The 19,624-nt window shown below is 33.1% G+C and overlaps 1 protein-coding gene across 1 annotated transcript in view; it reads right to left on the bottom strand.

The window, feature by feature from the left end:
- LOC116144848 overlaps positions 1 to 3,379 on the bottom strand; it is a 7,886-nt gene extending 4,507 nt beyond the window's left edge. The window contains exons 1-5 of the mRNA XM_031430274.1: positions 3,284 to 3,379; positions 1,784 to 2,011; positions 552 to 638; positions 378 to 467; positions 99 to 289 (exon numbers count right to left, since the gene is read on the bottom strand). Coding sequence (XP_031286134.1) covers positions 99 to 289; positions 378 to 467; positions 552 to 638; positions 1,784 to 2,011; positions 3,284 to 3,358 — 671 coding nt within the window. The 5' untranslated portion in view covers positions 3,359 to 3,379. The remainder of the gene's footprint in view (positions 1 to 98; positions 290 to 377; positions 468 to 551; positions 639 to 1,783; positions 2,012 to 3,283) is intronic.
- Positions 3,380 to 19,624: the final 16,245 nt, after the last annotated feature.

Raw genomic sequence — 19,624 nt, 5'->3', positions numbered from 1 at the left:
AGGAAGTGCAAAATCTGTGACTTTTTTTCCTGTCATTTCAAATTCCACAATAGAACCAATTATCTCATCAAAACTCACATGCGTATCACATTTCCCACTAATAGGAACAGAAGACAACTAATATTTGCTCCAAAAATATGATGAAGTAAAAACTTATCATACCAGCTTCAAGATTGAAGTCAAGTTCTTTTGGAGCTTCTCGGCACCATTCGTCTAAAACTGGATTGAAATCATATAACGGTTCTACCCTAGCTATCCAGTCAATAATCGATTTTGCATCCTTTAAGTCCTATAAAATTATAGCATACTTAATAACCGTTTAATCACTGCAGGTTTTTCTTTGCATCAAATACTTATAAAAAAAAAGGATGTAAAACCTCCAAGATAATTTTCTTGATGCCCAGATGTTGAACTTTGACAACCACATCCTGCCCGTCACTCAGCTTGGCACGGTGGACTTGTGCAATCTGTATGGTTTAAAACATGAAAATCCCATAACGTACTAACTATTTCATTGGCTCATACTACCAATTATAGTTGGAGGCTCTTACTGATGCTGTGGCTAAAGGTTTTTGGACAAAATCCATGAAGAGATCATCCATAGATTCACCCAACTCTTTCTCTATGGTCTGACAAACCTGTGCAAGCAAACTTACCTCTTAGATATTCTGAAGATGTAATAAAAATATGCACATACCCAAACTGAGAAAAACGGAGGCCTTAGTGTCGGCCACATTTAGTCGGCGTGAAGCCCCCACGCGGCGGTCAAATCTGGCCAGCTGCGTGGGGGCTCAAGCAACGGCGGTGGCCACCGCAGACCAATTTTTTATCTTTCATTTTTATTTTTATTATTATTCTTTTGTTTGATATTTTCTAAAGATCCGTGAAATTTGATGATTTGATTGGTCAATTAAAAGGGTTTGTGTTTGATGAAGGTTGGAAGATGAGTTCAATTGATGAAATTTGGGAATACTTTGATGAACTTTGCTTATTAAGTAAGAACAAAATTTGATAACTTTATAGGATGGATTGTGAAAAGGGTTAATACTGTAGGCTATGTTCGAGACGTTGGACCAAAGGTGGGATTAGACTATTTTTTTTTTTTAAATAGTCCAGTCCCGCGTTTGGTTCAGATTTAGATAAAGAGTCTCGTGGAGAAGCAAGTGACTCTTCGTCTTAATAGGGATAAATTTTTTTCTTTTTATATTATATATTAAATATATTTTATATAAATTTTATTATTAATAGTATATTAGCTAATGATATATTCCTAATTAATTAATTAATTTAAAAATAATAATATTCCTAAAAACATTTCATTTTAATTTTCTAATAAAAAAATTATATAGAGTAACTTTAAATAGTTTTGGTCATATTATGAAAATAATTATCAAAACGCTAAATTTTTAGTTAAAATTAATGCTTTAATGATTAATATATTTCAATAAATAAATAATTATATAAATATCATAATCATTAATATAAGTAATTAAAATTGAAATATATTAAAATGAAATTATAAATTCATTACTTTATTTTATAAATAATCAACTAACCTATTAATAAATATAAAGACTAAATTAAGGTTAAACCTATTATATTCGTCATGCATCACCAGCAACAAATGAAATAACTTAAAGGAAATTCATAATGCAGGCAAACAAGTAATCTCTAATCCTTCAGTATTCAGCCTGATCATAGTAATTAGCCTAACAAAATCAAATTCAGACTTCCATAATCTTCTACTATACAAGTTTAAGTTGAAAGGTAGAAGAAGAACCACCTCTTGTAAAGGACGAGGAGGAAGCGAGTCTTGTAATTGTTTGAGAAGAGTTATATACTCTACCGGAAGCACATCGGCACGCCCCGATAAGTACTGTCCAAGTTTCACCCATAAACCATTCAACTCTGTTATCAAATTCACAATACGCTTACCATTTCGGTTATGAGCTTTCTCCCATAAACCATCTCTTTTAGATTTTTCAATCCATTTCGCTTTTATCTGTACAACCTTTAGTTAACATTAACACTAAATAAGTCAATAAGATTTCACATCAAAATAATAAGTAATTAAGCTGCAAACTAGACCGGTCCCAACCGGGTCCAGGTCGGGTCTAGGCCCCATTGAGACTGGTTCCATTTGGGACTAGTCCAGACCCATGAGAAATTTCAGGGCCGGACTGGTCCCATGGGCCTGAAAAATTCCGTTCCACCCCCAACTTTTTTTTATATTTAAGGGGTTAAATAAAATTATGTAGGAGAGTTTATGTAATTTTTAGAGGCTTGGAAAATGTTTTGCACCCCCGGAGATTAGTATATTTTATAAAATACCAATTTAACCCTCAATATTTTTGTCAATTTCAAAATTACAGGGGTTTATGGATATTTTTCAAAGGACTTTTTTTGAAAAAATGCAAAGGGGTTTGGGCTCGGGCCTTGGAGGAGGGCCCAATCTAGGGACCGACCCCTCCTTCATGGGCTTGGTCTAGGTTTGGGACCTGGTCTCGTAGGACCAGTCCTCACGTAGGACCGGTTTTTTGGGACCAATCCCAAATGCCCAGGTCTACTGCAAACAAAGAAATCAATTTTAAGCTCCGTTTGTTTAGTTTTTTAAAATTCTGAGAATGTATTTGGTACATTTTTGGAAAATATTTAGATTATTTTTAACCCCCCTACATTTTTTAATTTAGCTAAACACTCCTTGTAATAAAAGTTTATAAATTAACAAAAACACCCTCACCCTCCCAATAATTGCTGATAGTCGGCACCACCGCCGAACAGTGGCCAGAAATTGCTAGAATGGTGCACGACCGGCTGGATCTGGCCTTTTTCAGTCAAATCTATGACCAAAGATCCGGCCGTTGACGATAGCCAAACGACGGCCAAGATATTTCCATCATTTGGCTGCCAAGATATGGCTGTCAAAGGCTAGATCTTTGACAGTAGATCTGACTATTTCCAGCTAGATCCATGGTGGATCTAGTTGGAAACAAACAGATCGACGTACAATTGGTCAGATCTAGCCGATCGTGTGCCATTCCAATGACTTCTAGCCACCGTCCAACGTGATGGCCAACTGTCGACAATTATTGGGTGAGTAGGGGTATTTTTGTTAATTTTAAAATTTTTATTGAGAAAAATAATTGTTAAATGTTTTACGTTAAATAGAATAGGATTAGATTTTGAAGAATATTAAAACAAATTCATTTTTTCATTTTTTAGGATAAAATAGTGGCAGAGGATATTGTTACAAAAGGGTACTAAACGCATAAATTTTAATTACCTTGTAGTCCAGGAAAACTTTGAAAGCCAGCTTGTAGACTTTGATGCGTCTTATGTAAATGTTTCCCCACCCCATCTGAAATAACAAACACAGCCTTTTTAANAATGAAAAAAATATGACAAGCTATTAAAATGACATAACTGGAAAGATACTGAACTAAAATTGGTGCAGACCTGAATTCCAAGTATTCTGTCCTCATTCCCCAGCTGAACTAACAATTCCCTCAGCTTGGCTTCCACTTCAGAATGGATTGGAGTATTGTATATCCACTGGGGATTTTCTGCTGGTCCCTTGTTCTTGTTTCTAATAAGTTAAATCACATTGTAGTCAGATATGAGCTAGTAACAAAAGCAATGAAACAAAAGATCAAGGTTACAATGGACCGACCCTTCTAAAACAGATTCGGCAAATGGTCTCAAAATATCCAGATAGACCGTACGAACTTTCATCATGGACGAAAGCCCTGAAAATGTTAGATAATGAGATAAAAATGGACAGTTGGTTTACACAAGGTAAAGAATGGAGGTCTCTATACCATACCTCTAAGGAGAGTAAGGACTTTTGAGAACATTACAAAATCACCAGGAAAGGCATCGAACTGGAACAAAAGTGTGTAACAATGTTAGAAATATAAATGAAATTTTAATGAATGTCTTAGACAGACATATAGAGAATAGGAGACGATATGGCCTTACAGGATTAAAACGTTTAATTTCTTTTTGGCTAAATTTCATCTTTTCCTGTATAAGCTTCATGCTTTTTTCCTTTTGATCAACAATATTTTTCCTGGTATCCTGTACACAGGGACATTAGCTCTAAAGAAAATGTAAGATGAGAAAACAATCTGAGAGTAAACCTACGAAAGCTTTATCTGCTGGTGTGGAATCACGGAAGAAAAAAGTTATAGCTTCCATAGCCTGCTCGGGCAAGTCTAGACGTAGCGTAAGTCCCATTTCTGCCATGGCAGACAAAAGAGCTACGTGGTCCCCCTTTGACAAAGACAAAAATAATTATTTCTTAATCTGGAAAGAGAAACAATTTGAAGAGATGTCGAACTAGAAATACATAAACAATAAATAAAAGGGTTAGAAATCGAATTCAAAACAAGGTTGTTAAGAAATCACTTGACCTAAAAGATTAAGCTTTTAGGTAAAGGTCAGACAATTGTATTTAAGTTATACCATCCCCTTTCCATGCACTTGCATATAGAGTAGGGGTGTTAGCCGAGCCGAGCCGAGCCGCTCGCGCTATAGTGTCGAGGCGAATTCGAACACGCCAGTACTCAGCTCAACAAGCTCGTGAACCGAACCGAGCTCGACATATTATAACTTATTTTTCCCCTTATCTCTTCTTTCTCTCTTTTACCCCTCTTCTTCATCTCATCTCTTCGTCTTCTTCTTCGTCTTTTCTTTTTTCATCTTTCTCCAGTTTTGCTCCTCATTCTATTATCTTCCTTTCTTTTTTTTATTCCCTCTTCCTTTCTTTCTTTTTATTTTCTCTCCCCTCATTCTTTCTTCTCTCACTTTTCTCTCTCTTTCTTTTTTTTCTTGGTTTACCATGGCTGCCATGTCTGACTGAGGCCATAAAAGCGGCCAAATATGGATGGCCATGTGGGCTACGATGCCGGCCATATCTAGTCAACTGTGTAGCCCATGTGGCTGGCTAGATCTGACTGCCCACATTGGCCATGCCAACGGCCAGTTCTGCTTGACAATGTGGTGAGTTTTGAGTTTATGATGGATTTTAGAATGGGTTTTATGGTGGCTTTTGTTGTGAGTTATGCTAGATTTTAAGGTGGAGGGAGATGTTTGATGGTGGCTGGGAGATGGTGGGACACGATGACGGTGGCTGGGAGATGGTGGGCTTGATGGAATATCATTGGCTCAAGCTCGAGTAGGTGTTATTTGACCCAAGCCCGAACCAAGCTCAAGCTCACCTTTTCTTGGCCGAGCTCGAGTTCAACACTGTAGCAGCCGAGCAGAGCTCAATCGGCCATATACTCTGCTCGGCTTGGCTCGGCTTGTTTACACCCTTATTATGGAGCATACACAATCAAAAACACAACTTATCATAGTTTTCAACAAAAGGCCATTTTGTCAACTTGACTCTGACAGCATGTTAAGCAACCACTTCTCTCAAAAGCTCAAGCTTATAGATAAGAATTTAACAATAGTATTTAAGCTCAACCANATTCAATTTCATATAATTAATTAATTATATAAATATCATAATCATTAATATAAGTAATTAAAATTAAGATAATAAAATTGAAATATAATAGAATTATATTAAAATGAAATTATAAATTCATTACTTTATTTTATAAATAATCAACTAACCTATTAATAAACATAAAGACTAAATTAAGGTTAAACCTATTATATTCTTCATGCATCACCAGCAACAAATGAAATAACTTAAAGGAAATTCATAATGCAGGCAAACACAAGTAATCTCTAATCCTACAGTATTCAGCCTGATCATAGTGATTAGCCTAACAAAATCAAATTCAGACTTCCATAATCTTCTACTATACATTTGTTAATTTAGTTAAACACTCACTGTAATAAAAGTTTATAAATTAACAAAAAAACCCTCACCCATCCAATAATTGTTGACAGTCAGCCACTACCGCCGAACGGTGGCCAAAATTGCTAGAATGGTGCACGACCTGCTAGATCTGGCCTTTTTCGGTCAAATCTACAATCAAATATCCGGCCGTTGACAATAGCCAAACGACGGCCAAGATATTTCCATCATTTGGCCACCAAGATATGGCCGTCAATGGCCAGATCTTTGACAGTAGATCTGACTATTTTCAACCAGATCCATGGTGGATTAACCAGAAACAAACAGATCGACGTACAACTAGCCAGATCCAACCGGTCGTGTGTCATTCCGACGATTTCCAACCACCATCCAACATGGTGGTCGGTTGTCGACAATTATTGAGTCGGTAGGGGTATTTTTGTTAATTTTAAATTTTTTATTGAGAAAACTAATTGTTAAATGTTTTGAGTTAGATATAATAGAATTGAATTTTGAAGAATATTAAAATAAATACATTTTTTATTTTTTAGGATAAGATAGTGGAAGAGGATAGTATTAGAATAGGGTACTAAACGCAGCCTTAATTACCTTGTAATCCAGGAAAACTTTGAAAGCCAGCTTGTACACTTTGATGCGTCTTATGTAAATGTTTCCCCACCCCATCTGAAATAACAAACACAGCCTTTTTAACATTTAAAAGAAATCAGATTTATTATTCATGTAAACTAAACAAAATTACCTCAGCGTCTGAAGTTTGTTGATAGATCAAAACGAAAATTTCTCCTTCTTGTGTTCAGTGTCATATATATAGTGTCATTTCATTAAGAGAATATGGGGTGGCTTAAGCCTTAATTAAAGCTATCATTAATATGTTAATAATTAATAAATAGTAAAATTAGTTTTTGTTTAAGATAACCTCTGTAATAAAGATATTCTTACCTTCTTGTTGTAGTTCCTTCCTAGGTTCGAAGTTAGTATTCCTACCAATTGTATATATTTAAATTTTAAACAGTTGTATTGTACGCTGTTTAATTAGGCTAACTAATACACAGTAAAAAAAATTATTCCTTTCTGCTCGTTTGCCTTAATTAGTTGGTCTCTGCATTCTTATAATATTGAACTGAACTATATCTATTATGTCTCTTCCAAGATGTTTATGTTTTCTCAGTTGAACTGTCCCAAAAAATAAAATCCGACTTCTTATTAATTTACTCCTTAAACCACAAGAACTATAGAAAAAAGCTACGAACGCCATACAGAAATCGACTTAATAACCGATCTCCAATGGATCTCTTACTGCAACAATGGCGTCGGTATGATGTGTGATTGCGTGTTTTATTTTATAGACTTTGTGGTTATGACAACATATAAAGATTAGAAAGTCTATCACAACTGCTATGCTTTTATTTTGATTTCACTGATCAATGAATATGCGGTCTAACTTATTAGCAATATTTTGTATATATGTTATTAGAAATTGTACTTTGATTTAAGAGTTTGGACATATGGTCTTAACAATTGTTATAAACCATGAATTAATTTTCTTTTAATCTCGTTATTTATCGACAGATCCATCATTGGATGATGATAAATTATAATATATGTTCAATATGAGATGACTTAAAAAATTGATTTCCACTAATTAGCCACAATTTCTCCAATACAATGATACATCGAGCACTATTATATTATATATAGTATAACGTTTACGATGATGTTATATAATACTATGTTATACGATACAATATGTGATACACCAAATATGCCCTAAATGAACTTGAGTACCTTAAGGGACAATACAAATATTATACTTAACTTTATCTAAATTGTTTTAATCCTAGATCTTTTAGGGGCCGTTCGATTATGACTTCATGCTCACATTTTCCATTTTTTAATCAAGGAAAGTGTGAAGCGGATGTTCGGTAAGCATTTGCTCGAAGTGTTAACTAAGAAAAATAAATAAATAAAATATTATTTATTACACAAGCGTGCAACTTTTTTTCTCTCTCTAACTTTTAATCCGCCATAATTTATAAACACAATGATCTCTTTGAGAGTTTAGAAAGTCAATATGATCAGAGCCGTAGCCAGAAACTCATTTTAGGGGGGGTCAAGACGTTGATTAAACTTAATAATACAGTTATAAATAAACTTATAATAAATAATATATAGGGTATAAGTTATGCAACAATATGAGTATATATTTATAATGCCATTTATAATTAATATATTTTTGATTGTGTTAGACGATATTAAATAAATTTATAATACTTTAACGAGTGCAAAACAAAACTAAGAAAATTTACTAATGAACAAGTTATTAAGCCAACACAAATAACAACACCTCCAAATTAAACTATAGTAAAATTTCTACTAATAAAATTAGAGGTGGACAGGGACCGGTCCCTTGCGGGCCCAGGCCTGGGCCGGTTTGGGACTGGTCCCAAATGGGACCAGTCACTCATGGGCTTGGGACCGGTCTCAGGCCCATGAGAAAAACCAGGACCCGGACCAGGCCCTAGGCCTGGTTGGGACTGGTCCCATGGGCCCAAGATCGGTCCCATGGGACTTAGATAATATATTTCCCCCCTCAATTTTTTTTATATTTTAGGGGTAAAACAAAAATTTATAGGGGGTTTTTAGTATTTTTTAGGGGTAAAATTTATAAATTTTTTAGACCTGGAAGATTTTTTTTTTTATAAATTTTGTAAAATTTTATTTTAGCCCTCGTAATTTATATTTATTTTAAAATTAACAGGGGATTTTAGTAATTTGGCAGGGGACTATATTGAAAAAATACAAAAAATTTTGGTCCCAAGCCAGGGCCTTGGAGGAGGGCCCAGTGGAGGGCCCGGGCCCTCCTCCTTAGGCCTGGTCCCGTTTTAAGACCAAGCCTCCTAGGTCCGGTCCTCTCAAGGATCAGTCCTAGAACCGGTTTTTGGAGTTGGGCTTTTGGGTCCGGTCCCAAATGCCCAGCTCTAAATAAAATATTCAAAGATTTATCTAGCTTTTATAGTAAAATATTATAACTTTTGTTGTAATTTCACTTTTATGTTTCGACCTCTTAAAATAATGCATCAAAATACATATTTTTATATTTATCTTTTTGCCCTAACTTCAATATTTTGATATAACCCATGTGTGGGTAGTCTAGATGGTTAAAACAAATTGGGGATATTGTGGATAAGCATATGGTCTTAGGTTCGATTCTCCATTTGAGCATCCGGAATTTAAGCGGGGGGCCGTGATGGTGAATTGTAAGCTAGCCTATATATAGATATATAAGTATTGAAACACAAAACAATTTACAGTAATTTAATTTGACAAACAAATTTTAGAAATAATATTTATTGTATAAAATATATAAAAAGATATACAAACTTTCTTCATTTTGTTGTTTGTACAATTAAATAACATACATATAATTCATTATATAATTTATTAAATGTATTTGTGAGATTTTTTTTGTAAAAACTAAAAATTTAATTTGATATATTTGATTAATTTAAAAGTCAATATGATCACCGCTTAAAATCATTTAACTCTTTTTGTTTCAAACAAAATTACATCTAATGAAAGAGTATTTTGAAAAGGTTAAATAAGATTCCAAAGTTGGCGTTTGATCTATGTTTATATTTATTTAAGCTCTATTTAAGTTTGACAAACATATTGAATACGTTTTCATTTATTATCAAAATATTGTTTTGATAACGAATACATATAATTTAAATTAAGACTTTAAAAATATTTTCAATAGTATCACAAAACACAAAATGATTCCTATAAACGAACAAACTCTAATAACACTATTTTTGTTATATGTTCTTGAAAACTCATCCATTCCTTCATGGTAAGAAAGGTGATAGAATAGTGCAATCATACCTAAATTTCAGTCAATGAATCAAGATTGTGCAATCATATATAAATTTCAGGCTCCACAATTTTTTAATATCTCTTTACAAATCTCTTTGAGCCTAAGAGGTTTAATTTTTCCAAATTCCTTAGACCGGAAGGCCATGAGGATTATAATAATTAAGATATGTATATGTTTTAATTTACCAATTGCTTTTAGAATAACTTAAATTGCTAAATAGTGAAAATACACACAAAAAATTCCAATAATAAAGTTGTATCTACTATTTACTTCTACAAGCCATCAACAAATTTGAATGTATATTAAAAGAACCTAAGTTGTCTATAGGGAAAAATATTAAATATGCTGCCACCATATCCTTGTCATGATCAAAAAAATTATATATCAAATTATTGATTTCTAAAGATGGGAAAGTGAGTATAAACAACAATTTGAAGCTTACACATTTGGGGGTAACCTAGATGGTTAGAGAAAATTGGGGATAGTATAGATAAACGTATAGTCTCAAATTCGATTCTCCGTCTGAGCATCCTCGATTTAAGTGGGGGGTCGTGACGGTGGATTATTGTGCTAGTTTTTCTAGATGATTAGTCGAGGTGCACGTAAACTGATCCGAATACCTTGGTTTTAAAAAAAAAAAAAAAAAAGTTTGAAGCATTGTGAAATAGACATATAGTTGATAGTCCTAATGGCAATGTGAAGCCAAGGGAAGAATGCACAATTATGAGACCCAATACGTTGTGGAAGGTATTGAATTAAATAATTAATATCAATTAAAAAAGCAATAAATAAACTCATCCTGACCTTCTTGGAGCCATCGATCCCTCATAGTCTTAGCAATATACATTTTGATCACCTGCATTTTCCATTTACTAATATATCAATTAAAACCACAAATTTTATGTCCACATGTATTGATATAACAAGTGCAGACATTCTTATTTATTTTTGAATGAAAATTTGAACATACATTCTTGACAATAGGAAGCACTAACAGACAAATTGAAAGTCAAATTTTTCGCATCTGAAATCTACGTTTTTTTTTTTTTTTTTTTTTTGTTTGGTCTTTTAAAGAAAATTGAGACATCCGTAAGAGAGAACTAATGTTCAACAATATACAATATTAGAATACCGTAAGTGATACATTTCGGAGCTCAAATTAGAAGCTACAGGTGATTCATATGCATCAATCGTAGACTTTATTTGCTGCTCTTATGAAGGACAGGGCTTTAAAGAGTAAGCCTAATATCAATTTCCACAAACTATGTTAATTTGGAAATAAGATATCAGTAGTGAGATGAGAATTAACAAAGAAGAAAAAGAAAATATCATTAGAGCTCGATACATACAATTTAATGACTATGAAGAGGTGGTCAGATGTACGAACAACTAGTGATTCCTCTTGAATTTCCATATGCCAAGTCAAGGAATCTGAACAAACTAAAAATATAATTGAATAAATTAAAGAAATGATAATATATAAAATTACTCCTAAAATCACGAAACAGGTTGTGGTTAAAAATCTAGCTTCCATTCAAAGTTGTTTTATATAGTTTTGGAAGCATTACTTCAATGCTCAGGCTATTGCAAGCCACAACTCTTCACATTATATAAATGAAAAGGAAGTTAAAAGACAGCAAATATTCTATTTGACATGAAAGTTTGTGTTTAATCTAGTTCATTAAACATTTGTGAAATAGGTTGATTATGTTCATTAGTGCTCGGAGGAATGGTCATTCAACATCAACACAATATCATGCATGAACCAAAAGTAAAGCACTCAAGGATTTTTACGTGGTTCGGTCAATAGCCCGACATCCATGGGACCACTTCCAGATCAAACACTATAGAAATTACTTGCAAGTCAATTACATAGTTTAAGTTAAGTAAAACAATGTAAAACACTCCATGTTCTACAACACTGTAACTCCACCCTCTAATTGTTTCAATGCTCTACTACAATTTGCTTGAGTCCAAGAAACCACCTGAACAGCTCGAGCTCCACTCAAGCTTCAATGGTCGAAATCAACTTTCAACTCTACAACTTGAACAACCATCAAGCTTTCAGCAAAGGAACAATGTTCCAACAAAAACACTCAAACAAGATATGAGAATATTAAAGAACAAACAACAAAAGGAACCTAAGAAAATGAATAAACTCTGTAAAAACTTTTAGAGAACAATTAATGGAATATTCAAGTTCAAAGAAGACACAAGGAAGAAGAAGATATTATATAATCCTTGCTCAACAAACCCTTAGTACACTCAACCGACAAAGCCTTACACATGTTAGACTATTTTAGGAAAGTTCTCAACAACTTTGTTGGACTACATCTGAAAAAGCACAACTTTCCTGGACCACTTCTGAAACATCAGACACTTGTAAATAGACCTTTCATGCGGATTTCAAAACTGGAAAAATATCCTAACAAGTAATGAAAACACGACACTTGTACTAAAATATCTAATTTGAAAAATGTTTACAAAACTGAGTAAAATGTATACATATTTGCAATAAGTTCAGACAAAGGAAATGTGTACACATTTATACAATATATTACTACATGTGTAAACCACAGACATGGTTGTGCTTTAAACAACTTAATGTGTAAACATTAGAAAATAATGTACACACAAATAACTTCATAAGTTCCCCTTCTCAAACTTATGAACAAAACACAATCTTAACCAAAAGAACAACTCTAACAAGTCTAAAACAAAATCAGCGTTATAGCACAAAGACAAGAAATAAAACAAGAAGTCATATCCTCAAGAAACATCATCACCACAAGGCAAAAATATAAAGATATGAAAGCATCATAAACAAATTCAATTCTGAAAAAAATAAATAAACAGTTCAACATAACTAGAAACTTAAAAACAATAACCAAAACCAAACTCCCCCTGAGTGTCAGACCATTTCACACTACAACATCATAACGTCATCAAAACAAAATACCAACAAAATATACCTACTCCCCCTCTTTGTTCATAAGGTTTGAACAAAACCTCAATATTAACTAGATCTTCGGGTAGGTAGCTTTCCTCTTTAGGCTCTTTTATTGATTCTTTTGCCTCCATGAGAAGCAGTTGATTGTTGTGGAGCTGATGTTGAAGCTTGAGGTTGAGTAGACTCAGCAGGATCAGGGGCAGCAAGAGTTGGGGAGGTTGGAACTGGAGTAGACTCCTCTTGATTTACTTCTGGATTTGTTGTTGAAAGGATTGGGATTAGCTTTCTATAGCTTCCAGATTCAGATTATTTCAACTTAACAGGCTCAAATTACGCCATTTGCACTCAAAATCGTCATTTTTGCTCAAAATCATAAGCCTACAATGCGTAATTAATAGAATTAAGTATCAATTATGACTCAAAAAATGTATTAAAAGTAGACCTGGAAAAATGGGTCCATGCCCATGGGTGGACTTGTACCCATCCAAAACATATAGGATACGGTCCACCATTTTGGACTCGTTTTGTTTTTACATGGACCGGCCCCTTTTTTAAACAGGTGGGCCGAGTATACCATGGGTACCCATAAAAATCAAATTTTTTTTTTTTTTACCTAAATCCATAAAATTTCATTGTCCAACTCTCTCGACAGTTCGACTCTTCTCCTCATTCTCTTCCTATCTAAAAAAAACCAATTAAGAAATCTACCAAAAAAATCAATTAAGAAATCAAAAGAAATGTTGCTGAAATTGTTCAGATCTGAAGTTGTGCTCAAAAAAAGAAGAAAGGATTGAGGAAGAAGAATAAAAGAGGAAGGAAAAGGGATCTAGTGTGCCAAAGTTGCTTAAACCATGGCAACCGAAACTGTCAAGAGTTGGCCAACTAATAATCATAAACCCATCCATAAATAATGAAAGAACTTCAGATTTAAACAACCACAAACACAAAAGCAACCCACAAATCCTTACCCATTTACTCAAATAAAGAAAATAAAATAATGGAGTGAAGAAGAAAAGAAAATAAAGAAAAAAGATAAATGAAAGGAAAAATAAGAAACGACAAGGAAATGGATTGTGGAGTGAAGAAGGAGAAGAGGAGAGAAAAGGGAAGGAAAATAAAAGAAAAAAATCATTACCCATTCACTCAATTGCCTTTATTTCAAGTTGATGTGCATAAATAATGGGGGTGTAATTATAAAAAATGAAAACTGCAGGAATTTTTAGGGTGTAACTATCATAATTTAAAACTTTCGTGATTAGTGCAGGTACCAGCAGGTCCACCTGTACCCGCATAGGGTATGGTGTGGGTCCAATATTTTGCATCCATTTAGATCGATCCATTTAGGGCCCGTATCCATGGGACTCGCACCCGTTTTGACCCGACTCGTACTCGATGCACCTGCCTATCTTGCCAAGTCTAATTAAAAGTATCATAAATCTTATTAAAGTTCAATGCAAAATCACTATGAAAAATATGATTATCACTTATCCATAGCAAGCCCCACCTATAACGATCAGTCGCCTCAAGATTGAAATCCTGGATCAGCCACTGATCCCTTTCTTCCATGTGAAACCCAATATCACCTAAGAGACGATTCAAATCATTGAAGAAAATAATAGAAGAAAGGTGCATTTGACATAGAAAAGATTGAATAAATTGGAAAAGATTTTTCCCTTAGAGAGATGAGAAGAAAGACAGAGACCAAGAGGCAAACAAAAAATAAAGAAGGGAAAGCTTTTAACTTGAAAATAGGTTTTTTTAACTTGTGTTTATATGGTTTCCTTTGAAATGACGCATGTGCCCCTGGTCAATGACGCTTGACCATGAGGAAATGGTGCTCAAGGGAGGTAGTTGAGGAAAGCTAAAATGTGAAAGGAGGTTTTTGGGATTTCTTATATGCGGGAGGCACTTAAGAAATTCCGATACCCCAGGGAGTATATGATAATAACTCTTTTTTAATTTATTAACTATGTTAAAATTACATTATGAATTTTTATTTTTTTGAGATTAAATAAAATAATTTTAAAAATCAAGAAGGTGCAGTCGGCTCATAACATTAAAATATGATGAAAATGCAAAGAGAAATGTAATAATTAATTTCTATATATTATTTCAGTGAAAGAATTTCAAAGATATGGCAATGTCATAAAAAATCTTATTAAATAACAGAGCGTTGCAGTTAAAACATCTAGTAAATAACATAACTCTGAGATACCTATATATATTACTGTCCAACTATTTAGGGGGTGTTTGTCGAAACTTATAAGCTGATTAAACTAGTTTATAAGCTCTAAAATTAAGTTCATCTGTTTGTTTATAACTTTTTTGAGTTTATAAGTTGAGCTTATAAGCCAAAAAAAATAAGTTGGGGGAGAATTTTTTTTTTTTTTTAATAAAAATGAACATCGACAGCCCAATATTATATTATCTCTAGTATAACGTTTACGATGATGTTATATATACTATGTTATACGATACAAATTGTGATACCCAAATATGCCCTAAATGAACTGAGTACTTAAGGACAATACAATATTATACTTAACTTTATCTAAATGTTTTAATCCTAGATCTTTTAGGGGCCGTTCGATTTGACTTCATGCTCACATTTTCCTTTTTAATCAAGGAAAGTGTGTGAGCGGATGTTCGCGTAAGCATTTGTCGAAGTAAGTGTAACTAAGAAAAATAAATATAAATAAAATATTATTATTACACAAGCGTGCAACTTTTTCTCTCTCTAACTTTAATCCGCCATAATTTAAAACACAATGATCTCTTTGAGAGTTAGAAAGTCAATATGATCAGAAGCGTAGCCAGAAACTCATTTAGGGGGGGTTCAAGACGTGTGATTAAAATTAATAATACAGTTATAAATAAAACTAATAAATATATATCGGGTATAAGTTATGCACACAATTATGAGTAAATTTATAATGCCTTATAATAATATATTTTTGATTGTGTTAGACGATATTAAATAAATTTATAATACTTTACAGAGTGCAAAACAAAACTAAGAAAATTTACTAAATGAACAATGTATAAGCCAACACAAAACAACACCTCCAAATAAAACTATAGTAAAAATTTTAATATAAAAATTAGAGGTGGACAGGGGACCGGTCCCTTGCGGGCCCAGGCCTGGGCGGTTTGGGACTGGTCCCAAATGGACCAGTCACCATGGGTTGGGATCGGTCTCAGGCCCATGAGAAAACCAGGACCCGGAACCAGGCCCTAGGCCTGGTTGGACTGGTCCCATGGGCCCAAGAGCGTCCCAGGGGACTTAGATAATATATTTCCCCCTCAATTTTTTTATATTTTAGGGGTTAAAAACAAAAATTTATAGGGGGTTTTTTAGTATTTTTTAGGGGTAAAATTATAAATTTTTTAGACCTGGAAGATTTTTTTTTTTATAAATTTGTTAAAATTTTATTTTAGCCCTCGTAATGTATATTATTTTAAAATTACAGGGGATTTAGTAATTTGGCAGGGGACTATATTGAAAAAATACAAAAAATTTTGGTCCACAGCCAGGCATTGGAGGAGGGCCCAGTGGAGGGCCCGGCCCCTCCTTAGGCCTGGTCCGTTTTAAGACCAAGCTCCTAGGTCCGGTCTCTCAAGGATCAGTCCTAGAACCGGTTTTTGGAGTTGGGCTTTTGGGTCCGGTCCCAAATGCCCAGCTCAAATAAAATATTCAAAGATTTATCTAGCTTTTATAGTAAAATATTATACTTTGTTGTAATTTCACTTTTATGTTTCGACCTCTTAAAATAATGCATCAAAAAATATATTTTATATTTATCTTTTGCCCTAACTTAAATATTTGATATAACCCATGTGTGGGTAGTCTAGATGGTTAAAACAAATGGGGATATTGTGGATAAGACATAGGTCTTAGGTTCGATTTCCATTGAGCATCCGGAATTTAAGAGGGGGGCCGTGATGGTGAATTGTAAGCTAGCCTATATATAGAATATAAGTATTGAAACACAAAACAATTTACAGTAATTAATTGACAAACAATTTTAGAAATAATATTTATTGTATAAAATATATAAAAAGATATACAAACTTTCTTCATTTGTTGTTTGTACAATTAAATAACATACATATAATTCATTATATAATTTTATTAAATGATTTGTGAGATTTTTTTTGAAAACTAAAAATTTAATTTGATATTAATTTGATTAATTTAAAAGTCAATAGATCACCGCTTAAAATCATTTAACTCTTTTTGTTCAAACAAAATTACATCTAATGAAAGGATTTTGAAAAGGTTAAATAAGATTCCAAAGTTGGCGTTTGATCTATGTTATATTTATTTAAGCTCTATTTAAGTTTGAAAAAATATTGAATACGTTTCATTTATTATCAAAATATTGTTTTGATAACGATACATATAATTTAAATTAAGACTTTAAAAATATTTTCAATAGTATCACAAAACACAAAATGATTCCTATAACGAACAAACTCTAATAACACTATTTTGTTATATGTTCTTGAAAACTCATCCATTCTCATGGTAAGAAAGGTGATAGAATAGTGCAATCATACCTAAAATTCAGTCAATGAATCAAGATTGTGCAATCATATATAAATTCAGGTCCACAATTTTTAATATCTCTTTACAAATCTCTTTGAGCCTAAGAGGTTTAATTTTCCAAATTCCTAGACCGGAAAGCATGAGGATATAATAATTAAGAGTAGTATAGTTTTAATTACCAATTGCTTTTAGATAACTTAAATGCTAAATAGTGAAAATACACAAAAAATTCCAATAATAAGTTGTATCTACTATTTACTCTACAAGCCATCAACAAATTTGAATGTATATTAAAAGAACCTAAGTTGTCTATGGGAAAAAATATTAAATATGCTGCCACCATATCCTTGTCATGATCAAAAAATTATATATCAAATTATTGATTTCTAAAGATGGGAAAGTGAAGTATAAACAACAATTTGAAGCTTACACTTTGGGGGTAACCTAGATGGTTAGAGAAAATTGGGGATAGTATAGATAAACGTATAGTCTCAAATTCGATTCTCCGTCTGAGCATCCTCGATTTAAGTGGGGGGTCGTGACGGTGGATTATTGTGCTAGTTTTCTAGATGATTAGTCGAGGTGCACGTAAACTGCTCGAATACCTTGGTTTTAAAAAAAAAAAAAAAAGTTGAAGCATTGTGAAAATAGACATATAGTTGATAGTCCTAATGGCAATGTGAAGCCAAGGGAAGAATGCACAATATGAGACCAATACGTTGTGGAAGGTTATTATTGAATAAATAATAATATCAATTAAAAAAGCCTAAATAAAACTCATCTGACCTCTTGGAGCCATCGATCCCTATAGTCTTGCAATATACATTTTGATCACCTGCATTTTCCATTTACTAATATATCAATTAAAACCACAAATTTTTGTCCACATGTATTGATATAACAAGTGCGGACATTTTATTTATTTGAATGAAAATTTGAACAACATTCTTGACAATAGGAAGCACTAACAGACAAATTGAAAGTCAAATTTTTGCATCTGAAATTACGTTTTTTTTTTTTTTTTTTTTGGTTTGGTCTTTTAAAGAAATTGAGACATCCGTAAGAGAGAACTAATGTTCAACAATATACAATATTAGAATACCGTAAGTGTACATTTCGGAGCTCAAATTAGAAGACTACAGGTGATCATATGCATCAATCGTAGACTTTATTTGTGCTCTTAGAAGGACAGGGCTTTAAAGAGTAAGCCTAATATCAATTCCACAAACTATGTTAATTTGGAAATAAGATCAGTAGTGAGATGAGAATTAACAAGAAGAAAAAAAGAAAATATCATAGAGCTCGATACATACAATTAATGACTATGAGAGGTGGTCAGATGTACGAACAACTAGTGATTCCTCTTGAATTCCATATGCCAAGTCAAGGAATCTGAACAAACTAAAAATATAATTGAATAAATTAAAGAAATGATATAATAATAAATTACTCCTAAAATCACGAAACAGGTTGTGGTAAAAATCTAGCTTCCTTCAAAGTTGTTTTTAATAGTTTTGGAAGCATACTTCAATGCTCAGGCTATTGCAGCCACAACTCTTCACATTATATAATGAAAGGAGTTAAAAGACAGCAAATATTCTATTTGACATGAAAGTTGGTGTTTATCTAGTTCATTAAACATTTGTGAAATAGTTGATTATGTTCATTAGTGCTCGGAGAATGGTCATTCAACATCAACACAATATCATGCATGAACCAAAAGTAAAGCACTCAAGGATTTTTACGTGGTTTCGGTCAATAGCCCGACATCCATGGGACCACTTCCAGATCAAACACTATAGAAATACTTGCAAGTCAATTACAGAGTTTAAGTTAGTAAAACAATGTAAAACATCCATGTTCACAACACTGTAACTCCACCCTCTAATTGTTTCAATGCTCTACTACAATTTGCTTGAGTCCAAGAAACCACCTGAACAGCTCGAGCTCCACTCAAGCTTCAATGGTCGAAATCAACTTTCAACTTACAACTGAACAACCATCAGCTTTCCGCCAAGGAACAATGTTCCAACAAAAACACTCAAACAAGATATGAGAATATTAAAGAACAAACAACACAAAGGAACTAAGAAAATGAATAAACTCTGTAAAAACTTTTAGAGAACAAATATGGAATATTCAAGTTCAAGAAGACACAGGAAGAAGAAGATATTATATAATCCTTGCTCAAAAACCTTAGTAACTCAACCGACAAAGCCTTACACAGTTAGACTATTTTAGGAAAGTTCTCAACAACTTTGTTGGACTACATCTGAAAAAGCACAACTTTCCTGGACCACCTTCTGAAACATCAGACACTTGTAAATAGACCTTTCATGCGGATTTTCAAAACTGGAAAAATATCTAACAAGTAATGAAACAAACGACACTTGTACTAAAATACTAATTTGAAAAATG

The sequence above is a fragment of the Pistacia vera genome, unplaced genomic scaffold (genome assembly GCF_008641045.1).
Source record: "Pistacia vera cultivar Batoury unplaced genomic scaffold, PisVer_v2 Contig459, whole genome shotgun sequence".
Lineage (NCBI taxonomy): Eukaryota > Viridiplantae > Streptophyta > Magnoliopsida > Sapindales > Anacardiaceae > Pistacia > Pistacia vera.
This window is presented reverse-complemented; position numbering and strand designations above follow the sequence as displayed.